The sequence below is a fragment of the Tachypleus tridentatus genome, chromosome 10, assembly GCF_004210375.1.
Source record: "Tachypleus tridentatus isolate NWPU-2018 chromosome 10, ASM421037v1, whole genome shotgun sequence".
In the NCBI taxonomy this organism is placed as follows: Eukaryota; Metazoa; Arthropoda; class Merostomata; order Xiphosura; family Limulidae; genus Tachypleus; species Tachypleus tridentatus.
In genome coordinates, this window is record NC_134834.1 from 166,967,939 (window position 1) to 166,984,501 (window position 16,563).

The window sequence follows — 16,563 nt, forward strand, 5'->3', positions numbered from 1 at the left end:
AACCAAAGCTTGCATATTACATATACAGTTTACTGTTTTGAAACATAATAAAATAGCTTTATTAATGAATTCTATAAGTAGGAAATAAGATTCAACATCTGGAACTCTTCATATATTTTATGTAACAGGCTGCTACTAATAAGAATAAACAAAAAAGTTCATCTAATCCAAAGCTGATGAAGTGGCGAACAATCCTTAATCCTGACGAAGGACTTTTTACCAACGTAAGAACTAGGACTAAATAAGACTGTTTCTTTAAACAAGACAGTGCCCCCCTGTAAACAATTTGTACCATTTTTTGGTTTAAATAATAGAAAATGACATATAATTTAAAAATAACTTTATTTTTAGTTCTAACTGATCATGTACATATTGTTGCAGTTGGCAATAGAAGCTTAAAATAATTATACAAAATGATTGAAATATACAAAAAGTGAGTACACACTAAGTAGCAGTATTTAAACCATACTCTTGCTGGTACTTTCACATTCATACAAACAAGAACAATATGAAAACTTAGTTTAACATGAGAAAGACTACAGATAATATGAACAAGTAAGTCAGATCAATAAGTAATGTACAAAGAAGAATTACTTAAGCACACATTGAGTCAATACATCCGAAGCAATTTTATATTGACATATCTACCTTACAATATTAATCACAATATCTGAACTACCCGTGAAGTGTTTTTTCCACGCTTCTGAAGACACGTTATTCACACACACATGCATACAAACCACATGACAACACTCTTCACCTTTTTCAAAAAAACAAAACAAAAAGAGAAGAACACATTTTACTAAGATTCTATAAATATTTGACCAACAATGAACAGTTTCACCGGGTTCACAAAAGACAAAACTTTATCTGTGCAAGTCCAGAAGTCTATACGAGTGAATTCAACAGTATATATACAACATGAAAAACAACTGATAGAACCAGTGTTTTAATATACCATATAAACATGTAAATAATGATGGTTATACACATAAATACATGTTTTGAATTTGTTCGTGCTGCATGTTAAAAACATTTAAAAATGAGATTGCATATCTGGAAGCTTACTATCTATCAGTGTATCTTAATTAACTTGCAACTGCAAACATGAGTATCATGGCACATGGGAAAACCTGCATAGCCTCCATACAAATTGGTTTGAAGACTCTTAAAATTTATTCCTAATAATTTAACAGTTGATTTTCCAACATGATGGTCTTTTCTCCAGTTACTGCTATCACAACCCATGAGTATAGTTTTATAAATGGCTAACTCTTAAGTGTACAGTAACATTATGTGAAATAATCGAGATCGAAAGGCTATACATTCACACTTTTCATTACAAAGGTCACATTGGTCACACTTCTACACCATATTCTGGATCAACTGTATATTCAAATCGTTGTTCTGCGTCAGTGCTATCAACCTTGCTGTTTTGCTTGCTTGGTCTTGAAGAGCTATAGTTGAGTGGAACACAACTATCCTGGGATGTCACAGTTTCAACATTTTCACTTGAAGCAAGAGATGGGATGATATTGTTGACCCTTGTGAAAAAAGCCATTTTTTCCCTGTAAGGTATAATTACAAATATTAATTTATAATTTATATATATAAAAAAAAAAGGTTTAAATAATACACACCATAAACTTCTGTTCACAATTTAGAATGTTTAATAATAATAATAATTATAAAAACATTCAAATTTCTTTGAGGTCTACTACTGTATAAAACTCAATGTACAAGTTCCTACCATGATCAGGGTATCACTTACATCATTTTTACCAGTAATATAATAGTGCTTCAAAAATCCTACCTAAAACTTGAAATATCAGGTTGCTTTTTACGATTCCTCCTAAGCTTGTAGATTTCTCTAGATGTTCTTTTGAGTAGCTTTTCTAGCTTTTTCTCTTCAGGATTATTCTTGGATGTCTAACAATCAATAACAAAACAAAAAATGAAATTTACTTACATTTATATGTAAAAATGGCTGGTTTGAGTTGAGAAAATTTTATATGTAGAGGAGAAAACATTTTGACCTTCTCCAGTCATCATCTGGTTCACCAAAAAAGGTCAAATCGTTGTTTGCTCCTCTACATAAAAAATTTTCAACCCAAACCAGCCATTTTACATATATATTTTTCTTTACAAGTGGGTTTTCTCGTCAGCACTGTTTACTTACATTTCATGCTTATTAAAATTAGCTATAATAAATTATCTTGCACATTATCAATTTTTATATAGTCCAAAGGTATCTAATTACTTGGGATGACAAGAAATTTTTAAGTACTTCATACATTTTCATTACATAAATATAAATGTTGGAGTTATCCCACACTTTAAAATTTTATAATTCAAAAAAACAATATTTTATTATGTTAATGAGGCAAAACATTTTCAAACAATTTTTTCTATCCCATTTCATTTGTTTTCTGAATTTTTAACCTATAATACATGCTTGCCTTAACTAAAAATAGACAACTAATTATCCAATTACAATTGAATTTTTACAATCCCATAAAACATCACTAAGTGAGTTAAATTCATTCACACACTTTTATTTAATATTAGTGAAGTTTTAAAGATATGCAAACTAGCAGTACCACAACCCTGTACATTATTTGTGAGTTACACTTTTCAAATAGTTTTTAACACATGTTCAAAGTGCTTTATAGTATTGAGACTTTTATAAATCTGTTTTACAAAAGACACAGCAGCCAAATGAGAAACACCGATTACTAAGCCTATAACCACAAAATATCGAAGTTAGGTTTTTTCAGTTCTCTTTTTAAGAGAGATGAGATTATCCTTTAAAAATACTTGAATTTATTGGGTAAATTTTTTGAATTACTTTAAGTGTAAAACAGTAGACTAGTTTCACCATATACATAAATGTATGTGTATCTACATATTAATATGCACATATGAAATAAATACCAGATGATTTTTTTTCTACAAAATGTTGATGTAAAGTAATCTTAAGTTTAAAAGAAAAACCTACTAGATACATAAAAACAAAGCAATTCTTAAAGGAAAGTATTAGGTTGTCCAGATATAAATGTCAGAATTCTCATGATAACATTCAGAAACTGAATATTGAGTAAGTTATCTTTGCATTAATCCAGCATTTGTTGCTTACAAGGTGTCTTAATTATCTGCTGTTTCAACTCTACTCAGAGTAAGCTTCACAACCCCCAATGTAGTATGGCAAGAAGGACTTTCATTTGATTTTCCTCTACAACTTCAAACTAGAACGAAAAGCTACCAAAACTACACGGAAGGTCAACCAGGCATTCAGCCATGGATATGTTACTGAATGTACAGTTCAGCATTGGTCCCAAAGGTTTCAACATTGAGATGAAAATTTTGAAAACCACGAAAATTGTGTAAGGAAGCCATCCTCAGATGAAAACGCATTAAAGGTAGTAGTTGAGACAACCTCGCACAATGGTATGTGAGCTTGTAGAAAAGCTAGGCACAAGCAAATCAAGCATTGCCAACCACCTGAGTGTGACTGAAAAGAGGAAAAAGCTGGATAAGTGGATTCCGCACGAGCTGACTGAAGATGAACAAAATCAGCACTATGAGGCCTGTCAAGGATAATGTTCCAAATGAGGTTCTGGCCCCATCCACCTTATTCCTCCAACCTTTCCCCTACAGATTTTCATTTTTTCAAGCACTTTGACAACTTTCTGAACAATAAATGCCTTCAAAACCAGGCAGCTGAAGAAGAAGTTTTCAGGGAGTTCACTGACCACAGATTTTCATAACATGTTGAAGCAACAGGTGCTTACTTTGATTAAAGCATGTTTTACAACACTGGTTTATACTTTTCCAAACTTTACAGTTCAAAAACGACATTTATTTCTGGACAACTTAATATTATTGTTATACTCAGCCTTTCCAAAAAAACACTTCACCCAGACTTTTTTAAATGTAACTATATTGTTAATGTCCATAAAAGTTTAGAAAATATAGCTAAAACAAAACGAATACATAAAGTTTTGTACGTTATATTCTACTGTCTTTTGTTTCTAAGTAAAATTATAATAAATAAGTTTATAAAGTTTAAGATATGAATTAAAAACTTTGTTAAATTTATGATCTATGTGGCTTTATACTAGATGTACAAGTTTGTTAAAAGAACTAGAAGGGAAATCTTTGCCAGTTCTTGAAGATATCCATCACATGACCAATAATTTTATATACTCAATTATCTGTTTGAATAGCAGCTTAGACTTACTTATAACAAGGATGTTATTAATCGAAATGTTAACAAAATATTAATATAAAATTTTAATGGCTGTTTACTTTGGGTATCTTGTTTTTAGACATGTTAAGCAAGTATTATTTGAGTGTATGTAATAGATTTATTCAAATGATGTTTGTCAAACAATTTGAGGAACACCAAAAGATATACAATTAAGAAAATTAAGAGCCAAGCAATTACTAATGACCTCAATTACTAGCTTTATTTATAAATGACCAATAAGCTGTAGCTGAGAACTTGTCCTTCAGTGTGGCATTTTCTGACTACTGATGGCACAAACTTTCTGAAACAAATGTTCTTGCAGATTACATAAATTAAAAGTATTTTTTATGCATGAAACTGGAAATATATTCTTTGTATGTATGTCTTTCTTATGTGTTTTTTTTAAGTTATATTTTTTTAGATTTGCCAAATACATTTAATTTTTCAACTTACCTCTGTTATGACACTTGAAAACACTTGTTGCATATGCTTGTTTTCTTGTAACCAAGAAGGCATAACACCCCCACCTATTAGACAGCAGGAAAACAACCAAACATAACTCCATTATTATATATTAAGAAATGAACAACAACTAATGATATTAGAATTTCTAAGAAACACAGCTTCTAAAACTCTTATATTTTTGGGTACATGTCATATTCTATAAAATATTTCTCAAGAATGACTGAACTGCTTATTAATAGTTTGAAAATCTGTCCGATAGGTACAACGAGAATAAGTGGTCTGTCCAGTTGAATATAATTGAAGCAGAAATTATTAATATACAAAATCACTGTAAAAAAGAAAGAAAACTGTTACCAAATAAATAACACTTTTACAGGTTTTGGGAAAAATATGGAAGTTCTGTTGATCTCAGCTGATACAACATATATTTTATACTGGACAGATTATATACTAATAATAAACAAAATCCAGAGCACTACAATCTAATAATTCTTGCTTACTTGTTGCTTTTGCCTCCTCAAGTTTACGTTTTATTTCTCGTAGCCTAGAGAGTTCACTTTGCAAAATTGTCAGCTGAGTATGAGATGCCTGAAGGTCTAGAGCTAGGTCTATTGATGTTCGAGCAACGGCTTTCTTCAGTCCACCTGAGGAAGCATGTTGATGCTTCGTACATACTGTGATTGTCTAGTTATTAATACAATAAAAGCTTATTATTTCAAAAATGCTTACACACTTGATAATTTACAAACATATGCAAAAACAAGCTACAGTACATAATTTTGAATCCCAAGTGATAACGCTACACCATTTCTGAACTAAAAGTACCTTTAAACAATAACAATAAAAGACTGAATCTATTTATAACCTAATTGTTTTAAAAGAGGTAGGTCAAAGTGTAAGTAACGTTTCACAGAGATATTACATTCAAAATTTAATTAAATCATAGTAACTACATTTTGAAGTCAAATTTTATTATCATACAAGTTTTACTTTATTAACTTCAATAGTAAATATCTAAATAAATTCTCAATTTCCCCTTCTCTGTGTAATGTGACATTTGGTCACTATGACTTTCCCATTTTCTATTTTGTCATTAGCCCAATCTCCTTTGTTTTCAGATTTATAAACCACAAAGTCAGACTTACTTAAAATGTTCTCCCATGCCATGCTTCCTTTCATAAGTTACCTATGATTCTCTCCGATTCTTTTGCTATTATATCATTTATAACCAACAGAAAGACAAAGTTTGAAAAAGTTTTTTTAATAATTTTGACAACAGCTTGAAAGTTACTATTTTCGAATGTAGATCAAACAACTAAGAGAATCATTACAAGGTACTTACACTTTAGTTTCTAAATTATAACAGTGTTAGGACATTGTCTCTTTGTATATGTTATTATTTTACATACGTTTGAAAAATCAACATTTTTCAATGTACTAATACCACTGCTACAAAAAATGTAGGCTTAAGTTTCATCAGTGGGTATATAAAAAAAGGTAAAAGAGGCCAAACACAAATACTGGTCTTCTCATTTTTTTATATTTCTTTCTTTATTGTTATAAAAGTAACTAGCTGTGAAAATTAGAAACGTTTCAGGTCAAATAATGAAATATAATAATAAATGTCTCTCCAAGATATACTTGCAACTTGCTCATGAGTAGCTTGTTCTTCGCATCATTAAATTACTAGTATTAAAATTTAGTTTCATTCACTTACCTTCTTCAATCTAAGACTTTGACGCCTGGCAGAATTTCGTTGGAATGTGGTTCCTTTTCTATACAGGGGCATGGAACTATCGCTGTCACTTCTGTTCAACTACAAAGTGAGAATAATGTCTGAATGTAAAAGGTAATTCTATTTCTTCAACACAAACTTCAAAATTACTTGTGCACATTTACATCAATTTAAAAAGTGACAAATTAAAATGCTATTTTAAGCTTTTTGTTCTGAAAAAAAAAAAAGGTTTATACGCATTTTGTATGACACATGATCAAATAATTGAGTAACGTTATATTTCTTTGTAAAGAGAATTGAGAGATTACAATTTTATGAGTTTAACACTACTTCTGGTGAATGTCAATTTTGTTCTTATTTCTAATAACATTCAACAATGTAACCTGAGCAAAAATAAATAAACTTACTCTACAAATATACTGATGTTTGTTAACAGCAACACTAGGGGTGAAAGTCTGAGATCTTTTTATAACACTGATTCTTGAAGTAGTATCTTCCGTTTGGTTCTGTTTTCCCCGAAAAGGGGGAAAAACACATTCGGTATTGGTTTCTTTATCACACAGCTTTACCTGTTGAGTTAGCCTCTCAGCTAAACATTCCTCACACACATCCTCCTAATAGAATCATACACAGTAGGTAGTTTTACAATGTAATTAAAAAATGCAAGTTTTATGTTTCAAATAAGAAGGAAAAAAATATATATATATATGAACATAACCAGATTATAAAGAAATAAAGGCTATCTTAACAAATATTAAAACAAAACTACATCTGTAAATATTATTTCTATATTAGATATTAATCCATGAATATATTTCTTTAATTCCTTTCATGGATTATAAAGCTTTTATATTGTTAAAAATGTAATTATTATTTCTATATTACATATTAATCCATGAATATATTTCTTTAATTCCTTTTATGGATTATAAAGCTTTTATATTGACATACAATTCACTCAGGTTAACATTTGAAAGAGGCTTCCTTGAAGTTTATACATGAGTATTTACCAAGTAAAATAAAAAAGATATACCTCACATTCATCATCCCCAGCATACTGCAACTCTTGGTACTCTGTTGTATATACATTATCTCGACATTCTTCCTCTAAAATTCCTTTCTCATCATCACTTTCTTCATTACCATCATCATCATCATCTCCCATTACAAAGGCATCATATTCTACTATATTTGGATCTTAAATAAGTAACAATGATATTACAACACTTTTCACATCATTAAAATTAGTGGTTTGTTATGAAAATTTAATGACAAAAAAAGAAAAAATTCTGAAAATACAAACTTCCCCCATATAAATTTATTTCATTTTTTCGATGCCACATGGCTTTCAATTTCATTTTTAATTGATTTTGTCCTTTACATAAACAATTTCCTTGTTTCTGTTCAAATTTGATGCATTTTTGTTTTCACTGATCTATTACAATAATGTTCTGTCATTTTCTTTGAAGAGTAAAACTGTTCATTGTTAAATAACTGATGAAGTTAAAGAACTTCTGATCTTAAAATCTTTTAAATTCCATTATTTATGTAATGCTTCCAGTTCTTGAATGCAGGTATTTTAAAAAATATCCAACAAGAAGTTAACACTATTAATTTTAGTACTACAAATTAAAATAAAATATTGTATAAAGAATTGTGAAAAAAATAGCTTATTCCAAAAACAAACTAATATTTTTCCTTAATTTTAGATAAATTGTAAATCTGCACCTTGATTTCTCGTTAGTGTTGAAGTCTGGGACGAAATTATAGTTGACTCATCACTACTTTCTTCTTTCAAGACAAAAACCTAGGTGCATGAAGATTTAGTTAAATCAGATTGATCTTATCTTTAAAACAAAACTAAAAGTAATACAGAATTATTAACTTCAGAGAGATTCTAAGAATAATGAATAATGAGAAACACTAGGTTTCAGAATATGGCACTAGTGTATATGAATTAAATCAGACCATACAAATAATCATCAACTGAAATTTCAAGTTCATTTCAAAACTGAATCCTATAGCAGTACAATATGAAAAATATCTTTAATTACAAAGAGAACACCAAAGTCCATAATTCATGCTACCAATACTGACCTTCTGATTTTTATCATGCAACGATTCCGGGTGCAGAAAACTAAAATTGAGCACATTGTACCACTTGGTAATGGTGGTATCTGGATTAAAGTCTGCAAGACTCACTTGAGCACCACCCTATAAATTATTCATTAATAAAAAAAATCTCTTTCAAATATTGAAACTTGTACACATACACTAATATATATTCAATTGTGTTCTACAACAAATATATCTAGTCAACAAAAAGCTTATGAATTTCAAAATTTTTCACATTTATAATTGAGCACAAATAATTTCTATATACCAGAAAAAAACTGCACATAAAAAAACTTAGTTCCTGGATTAATAATCATATGCTTTAACCTTAAATACTGAAAAAAAAGTCAAGCACATGTGAAAGTTATTTTAATACTTCATAATGTACCAATCAATAGAGCAAGACAGTTTTCTAACAATACTAATTACGTATGAGTATTTTTTATTTCACAGAAAAACAAATTTTGAAACAAGTGTTTGGTTTTGTTTATTTTTAGTTTTATTAGCTGAAACTTCATTCTGGTTACTTAATTTCTTGAAATTCAAGTTTCACATTTCTCATAATACAAGGCCTCTAAAAGTTTATCATACATTTAAAGTATTAAATACTTAATTGTGAATTTCAGTTTACTGCTTAGACTGTTTTTTTTAAGTTCAACTAAATTTGTATTCTTTATAATAAAAGTGTAACCTTTGCCAACTTTCACTTTTCTTCCTAATCTCTTGGCCCACCAATTTCAGGTATACAGGTTTAACTTTACAAACTACATTTGAATAATACATTTCCTCAAATATTTACTTAAAGCTCTCATTTATGATATAAATGAATACAGGTTTGTTCCTTTTTATTTAACCTAAATTTGAAAGTAGTTAGTCAAGGTGACTGGAATTTGTTTTTCTTAATCACTCTACATGAAAAACTTGGCACTTCAACCTGGAGAAATATCAGGTTGTTCGAAAAATAATGTCAGTTTTACATTAAAATTTTAGTCATTTATAGGGACAAGAATAGAAACGTCTTTTTTCTGACTTCATACATTCCATTCAAGAACTAAAGGTTTCTTTTATTTGTTGGTGCTTTTATTTTGTTTCTAAAACTATTTCCAACATTTCGGCCTCTTACAATTAATGATGGTAAAAATGTATGCATCATTTTTTTGCATGAATTCAAACTTAGTCATAATACATCACAAACAGCTCACAATATCAACCATGCATGGGGCAAAGGAACCACCTTTGAAAGTACAGAACAGCATTGGTTCCAAAAGTTTCTCAATAGAAATGTGTCTTAAAGATAAGGAGAGCAGAGAACATCCTTCTGCTGTTGAAAACTATTCAAGAAATGGCACAAGAATTGGGTGTCGGAATTTTCACCCCATCTTGAGCAATCCATAGATGCAATAGAAATGATCCATTTTTGATATAACTGCTACCTGTAATGAAATGTGGATCATTTACAAAAGAAAGGGATCTGTGCAATGGCTAAACTGTGTTAAGGCTCCAAAACACTTCCCAAAGCCAAAGTTTCACCAAAAAATGATTATGGTTATTGTATGGTGGTCTGCAGCCAGTATTATCCATTACAATTTGCTCAACCAGAACTAAAAAAAAATCACTGTCAAGAATTGGAAGTAGTACATAGAAAGTTGTGTAATAAAAATTCCAGCATTAGTTAATCAAAGAGTACCAATCTTGCTTCATGGTAACGCTTGGCCACATGTTGCTCAAGAAGCTCAATGAATTGGACTATAAAACATTTACCAATCCTCCTTACACCCCAGACCTCTGGCCCACTACTACTTTTTCAAGCACTTGAACAACTTTTTACAGGACAAAAGGTTCAACAACAGAGTGATAGTAGAGAATGGCTTTAAAGAAATTTTTAATTCTAGGACTTAAGTTTTATTATGATGGCACAAATAATCTTGTTTCTTGGTGGCAAAAGTGCATAGATTCACAGGATTTCTATTTTAATTAATAAAGTTGCTTTTGAATTTGTTTATTTCTTATTAAAGTTGAAATTCAAAATCTGTCATTATTTTTCAAACAATCTAATAATAGCAAATTCTTGATATTTTTTTGCTTTAATAAAAATACCAGTTTAACAGGAAAAAAATCATAACAGCAATCCATTTACTTTATTTCTAAATATTCATTTGTTTTATTAATGGCATCAAGAATTTTCTACTACAAATACCAAGTTCAGACAGGAAACAGTGTCCTAGAAATAAAATGATTGATATAATTTTAATCATAAAACATACTATTATGACTGAAAACAAGTAACAAAATACTAAAATAGAGAAAGGACTATTTTCTGCTTAAAAGATTTTATGATATATTATTCTATTGTACAAAAAAAATTACCAGATATTCCTCTTCTCCTGAAGGGGCTACACAGCAAACACTGACTTGTAATGTTTTGGTATATAACTTAGGCAGAGATATGGGAAATCTGAAATTTTCACCAATAGTTGGCTTTTTCAGACTTTCTAAAAATTTGGTGCTGTCTTTCTCCAGGGGATCTGACAATCCAGGTAACAAGCTTACTTTGATGTATCTGAAAGTGAAGAGTAGTAACAAGAAAAAAACAATTTCAATATTTTTTGTAGTATAATGAAAATTTGGCTGAAGATAAAAACATAGTAAGAAATTTAGTTGAAAAAGTCACAATTTTATCAATATTTAGAATGTTAACCTCTTATCTTAGAAACTTACACATTAATTTCACTAAAATACCCAAACACTTTTAAAAGAACAGACAATGCTAATTTGTAGGACAAGTTTCCACATTCCTTAAACCTTTCACTTTTCTTACAAGGATTGATTTTATCCCTCTTGATAGAGGTTTAAAAAGAAGTTTCAGCTGTTAGACTGAAATCTACTTTCTGCTATCAAACAGTTTGATGTAGTGTAGCAAGTATTAAAACATTGTATATTTTCACATGCTTGTCAGATCTTGAGATATCTATGGTATGGCATGATACCTTGTACAAAATGCATCAGAATTACAATTATTTCATGTCTATAGAATTCAAAACAAGATTATGGCAGTTTTACATTAATATTTGTGCACAGTGTGACTATTTTTTAAGGTTGGTTTTCTAAGTAGTTTTTGTGGAAAGATCAAATTCCACATGCATGTTACTGGAAATTAGATAATAAATATTTACAAATGTAAAATTCTATTAATCACAGAAAGTGGTAACTAATATACTTCATCATATGCAAGATGTTAGTATATAATATGTTTTGACTAACACAGAAGAAACAAAGCATTATGTTTAATACCACCTACTACCAAAAACTGTAACTCTACAAAAACAAACATTAAGATAATTCAACAACTTACATTTTGTAGTTATCAGGAACAAACAATGCCATCAAATTCCTGGCTCGTTCAATTCCAACGTGTAATAAACAGTCTTCTAAAGCATATCTAAAATATAGTGAAACAATAATTACTAATACATGCAAGCTACATATATAAATGAAAACTAAAACCTAATCCAGTAAATAATGAAGCTGATTTTTAACATATCAATCTACTTAGGAGAATACAATTTCATAAAACTCATACTGAGTAGAAGGTAATGATTTGTCAGTTTGGTACCTCACTAAAAAAAAAGTTCAGTTATAATCCCAATAATTCCCCAATGACACCTGACCATCTTAGATACCCATATACCATGTCAAAAAAGCATACAATGAACAATGTATTACATTAATACCATACATCTCAAAAATTATTTTCAAAACTTTAAAAACTTTTCAGAGCAAACTAAATGAAGATAAAAAATTCATATAAAAACTAAAGGAAAATATGTTTTTTTAAATACTTGAAAGATGAAATTCAAATTAACTTACAACAAATGTAAGTGTTAGAATTGTGAAGTTACTTCAATGAGTTTGGTAATAAATAAAAAAAATGACTAGTTTTTGACACCATGTCTTGTTTATTAGATTTGCTACAAGGCAAAGCAGAAAAATTTATCTTTTTTAAAAACATCTATAAGTCTTACAAACATATTTCATTAACTTTTAAGACAAAATCCCTGTCAAGGTGTATGAGGTATAACTGAAATTATTTGAGAAAAAAACTATGAAACATGGAATTTTACAAAGAACCAAATTACTTAGTACTAATATAAATAATGTTTCTTGCAATTTATTTTATTAGCTATCAGTGAGCAACACATTTATTACAATCCCAAAAGATGAACAGCTTTTTTTTTTTTTAACAGAAATAAATAGGAGAATTAACCAAGTTTGCTACTGATTTAGAAGTGCTGTTCAAGGTTTAGTTATGAAATGGCAATTTTGTTTTTTTATTGTTATGACTGTGTTTATCATTGCATCTACCACTAAGTTTATCTATTAATTTTTAGTTGAATTAAAATGCTAACTCGCTTCTAGTTAATCATTTGGATTTTGAGTAAATATGCACATACTTATGATCAAACTGGCAATTTCTTCTCCAGTTGTGATGTACAAATACTATTAATGAAGCAGAAGATTATGCAAATTTATGATAACATAAGATGTACTCTCATGACCTACCCAGTGAATTAATGTCCTGTCAGATGCTTCACCGAGAAAAAGTCAAAAGATGGTGAATTATTACTGTTTTACACTCTATATTGATATTAAAATTGGAAGGTATTTTGGAGTTGCTGTTTTTTTCTTCCTGGTACTTACTCCTAATACAATATTGATATTTATGGTATATATTGTTCACTAACATTAACGTCCTGGCCAGGTGAATGTTTATTAATGTGTTTTGGTATGTGTTTAGTTTATTACTTTTTGTTGTTGCTAAACCCTGATTATAGCAGCAAATTATTTTACACTGTTACACAGTACAGAACTGTAAGAAATTGAAAATGGCTAAAAACTACCTGTCATAAGCATACATTAATCAGATAAATTACTGGCAGATACTCTAAGATGTGGTTATGTCAACTTAGATGGAACTGTCTTTGAATATCATGATACCACATATTATTATACATATTTGTAAAAAAAATTAAAATCCAGCTTTCATGTTATAAAGTGAAGTGAAAAAAAACTTGAGTGCTTTGTGAAAAAAGAACAACAATATTTTAAAGTACATTAAGAAGCTGGTATTACACTGAAAATGACCAATTCTCACACATAAACACAATTTTTCACATTACCATAAGAATATCATTTTACTTTTATATTTATGTACAAGAAGAAAAACAAACAAACATTGCAACCGTTCTGTTAAATCCTTTTGTATAGATCCTGTTTCTTTACTGAATTATTTATTACTGATACCAACAAAATATTAAATATAATTAAACCTGTAGGGTGAATTGTCCTAGAAAATTAAATGCAATCAGCAGTAGTGGAGTCTACAAGAGTTTACTAAGGGAACTGATAATTTCCTGAAATAATAATATTTACTTCTAAGGTTGGTATGCAGGAACAGCCTTGAAAGACCAAATATGGTTCCTTATCATCTGTATGTTACATACTTTAAACAACGTTTAATAAAGAGCTACACTTCATACCTTAGTTTAACTTGCACTTGAGTTGCTTCAATGTTAGGGTTATGTTGTCCTCGTCTGTCTTTTCCTGGTCTATTAAAGTATAGTCATTAGCTTTTACATATATATTCTATGTAAACATTAGAGATAATTAATTTTCATTTTCAAAATATGTGCCAAGATTAGAACATTAACAAACAACAAAATAAATAAACCAGAATCTACAATATTCTTTAACATTTATTTAAACTAAACAGAAAAACTGTTTATAGTTATAAGAAAATGAGAAATGTATTGCTTACTTTTTTACTGAAACTTCAAACACTCCACTGTCTCCTGCCACTGACTCGTCACTGTCTGCTGCACACATGCCTTGCCTACCAGCTGAGCCTGGATGGCCTGCTGTGTCAGGATTGAATCCATGCTCACAAATGGGACTCAGTGAAGTATTTCCTACGGTCTCACCAATTGGTTCCAGGGAATGCTGCTGTACAGGAAAAACACACTGATCTGCTGAAGACTGGAGACTGCCTTGACAAGTTGGAGATTGATTTTCCTTATGAGGATGATGATCAAGTGAGACTTTATTTAAACTGCTAGATGGAAGGATTTCTGGTGATGTAGAAACTAACTGCAATTCTCCTAACTGTTCCTGGATGTGATTCATATCAATCCTGTGATGTCGTTCCCAATGTACTGGTTCAAAACTAGGGTCATATGGCGAGAACGGTGGAGATACAGATGACAATGATGAACGAGGAGAGAGAGATGGTCCTCTTAAGCCTGACCCTAATGCTGGAGAAGACAAATCGTCACGTGCTGCTCCCGAGACGATATTCTGGGTGTTGTCTTGCTGTATCTGACAAACTTGTTTGTGGATATCTTCAAGAGATAAACTTACAGCAATTGGTGGAAGTCCATAGATGTCAGTGAAACTGAGACTACTTAACGATCCTTTGCTGCTTGTAGATAATGATTCAGTGCTAAGAGACCCAAGGGAACTGCTGGATGACACTGACAGTGTACTAGCTGAGAAACTAAAACAAATAAAAAACTTTCATTAAAGAACTAGCCCTCACAAAAACATATACTATAATTCTAACATGTGCTTGTGCTCTCTTCACTAAAGCACAACAAAAAAATTTATAATACAGTTAGTGATATACAATGTAAGGGATTTTGCATAATAAAAAAAAAATCATTATAGTGATTGTAGCCACATTCTGAGATATTAACTTTTGAAATATTACATTAATTTGTACAAATAAGGAAATTACATTGAAAAGTTATTACAAGAGACTAAATACTTATCACAAATAAAACAGTGGTGAGCCAATAAGCTTAAAATTTACCAACTTGGAATATTAAAGTTAATCATAGTTTTCTTATCTTGTTTAAACAAATAATTTATCTTTTGTTACACTTTATCCACAAAAACTTTGTCTGGACAAATCTGTTAAAATACCTTTCAAATATGACTTCAAATAAGTAGATTAAAATCAGTTTTATTGAGATGAAACTATATTTTAGAATCAATGCCAAGTAGTGGCAACTTTAAAAACATGCTAAAACACCTTTCTTGCTGATCAAAATCTTTCGCTCTTACTCAGCAATGGTGAAATGGTACATTACATTTGAAGTAATAATCATTGTATCTATTGTAACAGTAATAAAAGTACTGACTAATTTTGATTAATTATCATTTCAATATTTGAAAAAAGACAAAGTTGTACTTTTGTACAATGTTGAGTAATGTTCATTGAAATTACACCAATTTCAAAGCTTATGTTTACTGTTATATTACGATGGAATTTCAAACAACAACTATATTTAAAAGTATACCATGATAATATAAAAAAAAAACAATATGCAGGAGAAAATACTGGCTAAGGTTCAGGTTGTTGTTTTTTGTTTAATGTGGTTCATAAACTGATTACCAAAAATCAATATAACTGGTAAAATAAATATTTATTCAGATATTTTTAGATGAAAGAGAAAAAAAATGAATTTATTTAAAAACTTTTATATTTTTATAAAGTTACTTTGGGATTACACTGACATCAAGAAATAGCACTATCCAATGGAAGTTTTTGCTTAATTCAGTATTTATTTACCTTTTCAACTTTGACTCTAAAAATGTTGTATGACGTATTGCATCTTTTAACTGTTGCAACAAACTGTTTTTCTGTTCATGAAGTCTCAATCTGCAAAGAAAATCAATACAGAAAAAATATTCAAATATACTTTACTTACATTTTAAGAAAGTTTATTAAAATTCAAAACTTACATGGAAAGGAAAACTTATGTAAAAATAAGCGAGTAAATTCTGAGTTGATTTGAACACAAATATCACGTATATACTTCTATGAAAACATCAACTCCAATACAAATATCTCAAGAAAGATCTAAATGGTAAAATATGTTCTCATTATAATGAGGAACTCATTTGTGAATGATTGGCTTCAACATGGAGGAAGAGGACATCT

General features: G+C 29.7%; 1 protein-coding gene across 2 annotated transcripts in view; it reads right to left on the reverse strand.

The window, feature by feature from the left end:
- Positions 1-325: 325 nt before the first annotated feature.
- LOC143230866 (protein kibra-like) overlaps positions 326-16,563 on the reverse strand; it is a 42,547-nt gene continuing 26,309 nt past the window's right edge. For both annotated transcript variants that reach the window (XM_076465146.1, XM_076465145.1), the window contains 14 exons: positions 16,192-16,281; positions 14,380-15,114; positions 14,102-14,170; positions 11,917-12,003; positions 10,932-11,124; positions 8,547-8,663; positions 8,178-8,256; positions 7,483-7,646; positions 6,857-7,063; positions 6,432-6,530; positions 5,215-5,398; positions 4,703-4,776; positions 1,814-1,929; positions 326-1,568 (listed from right to left, as the gene is read on the reverse strand). In XM_076465146.1, the coding sequence (XP_076321261.1) occupies positions 1,358-1,568; positions 1,814-1,929; positions 4,703-4,776; positions 5,215-5,398; positions 6,432-6,530; positions 6,857-7,063; positions 7,483-7,646; positions 8,178-8,256; positions 8,547-8,663; positions 10,932-11,124; positions 11,917-12,003; positions 14,102-14,170; positions 14,380-15,114; positions 16,192-16,281 (2,425 nt within the window). In that variant the 3' untranslated portion in view covers positions 326-1,357. The remainder of the gene's footprint in view (positions 1,569-1,813; positions 1,930-4,702; positions 4,777-5,214; positions 5,399-6,431; positions 6,531-6,856; positions 7,064-7,482; positions 7,647-8,177; positions 8,257-8,546; positions 8,664-10,931; positions 11,125-11,916; positions 12,004-14,101; positions 14,171-14,379; positions 15,115-16,191; positions 16,282-16,563) is intronic.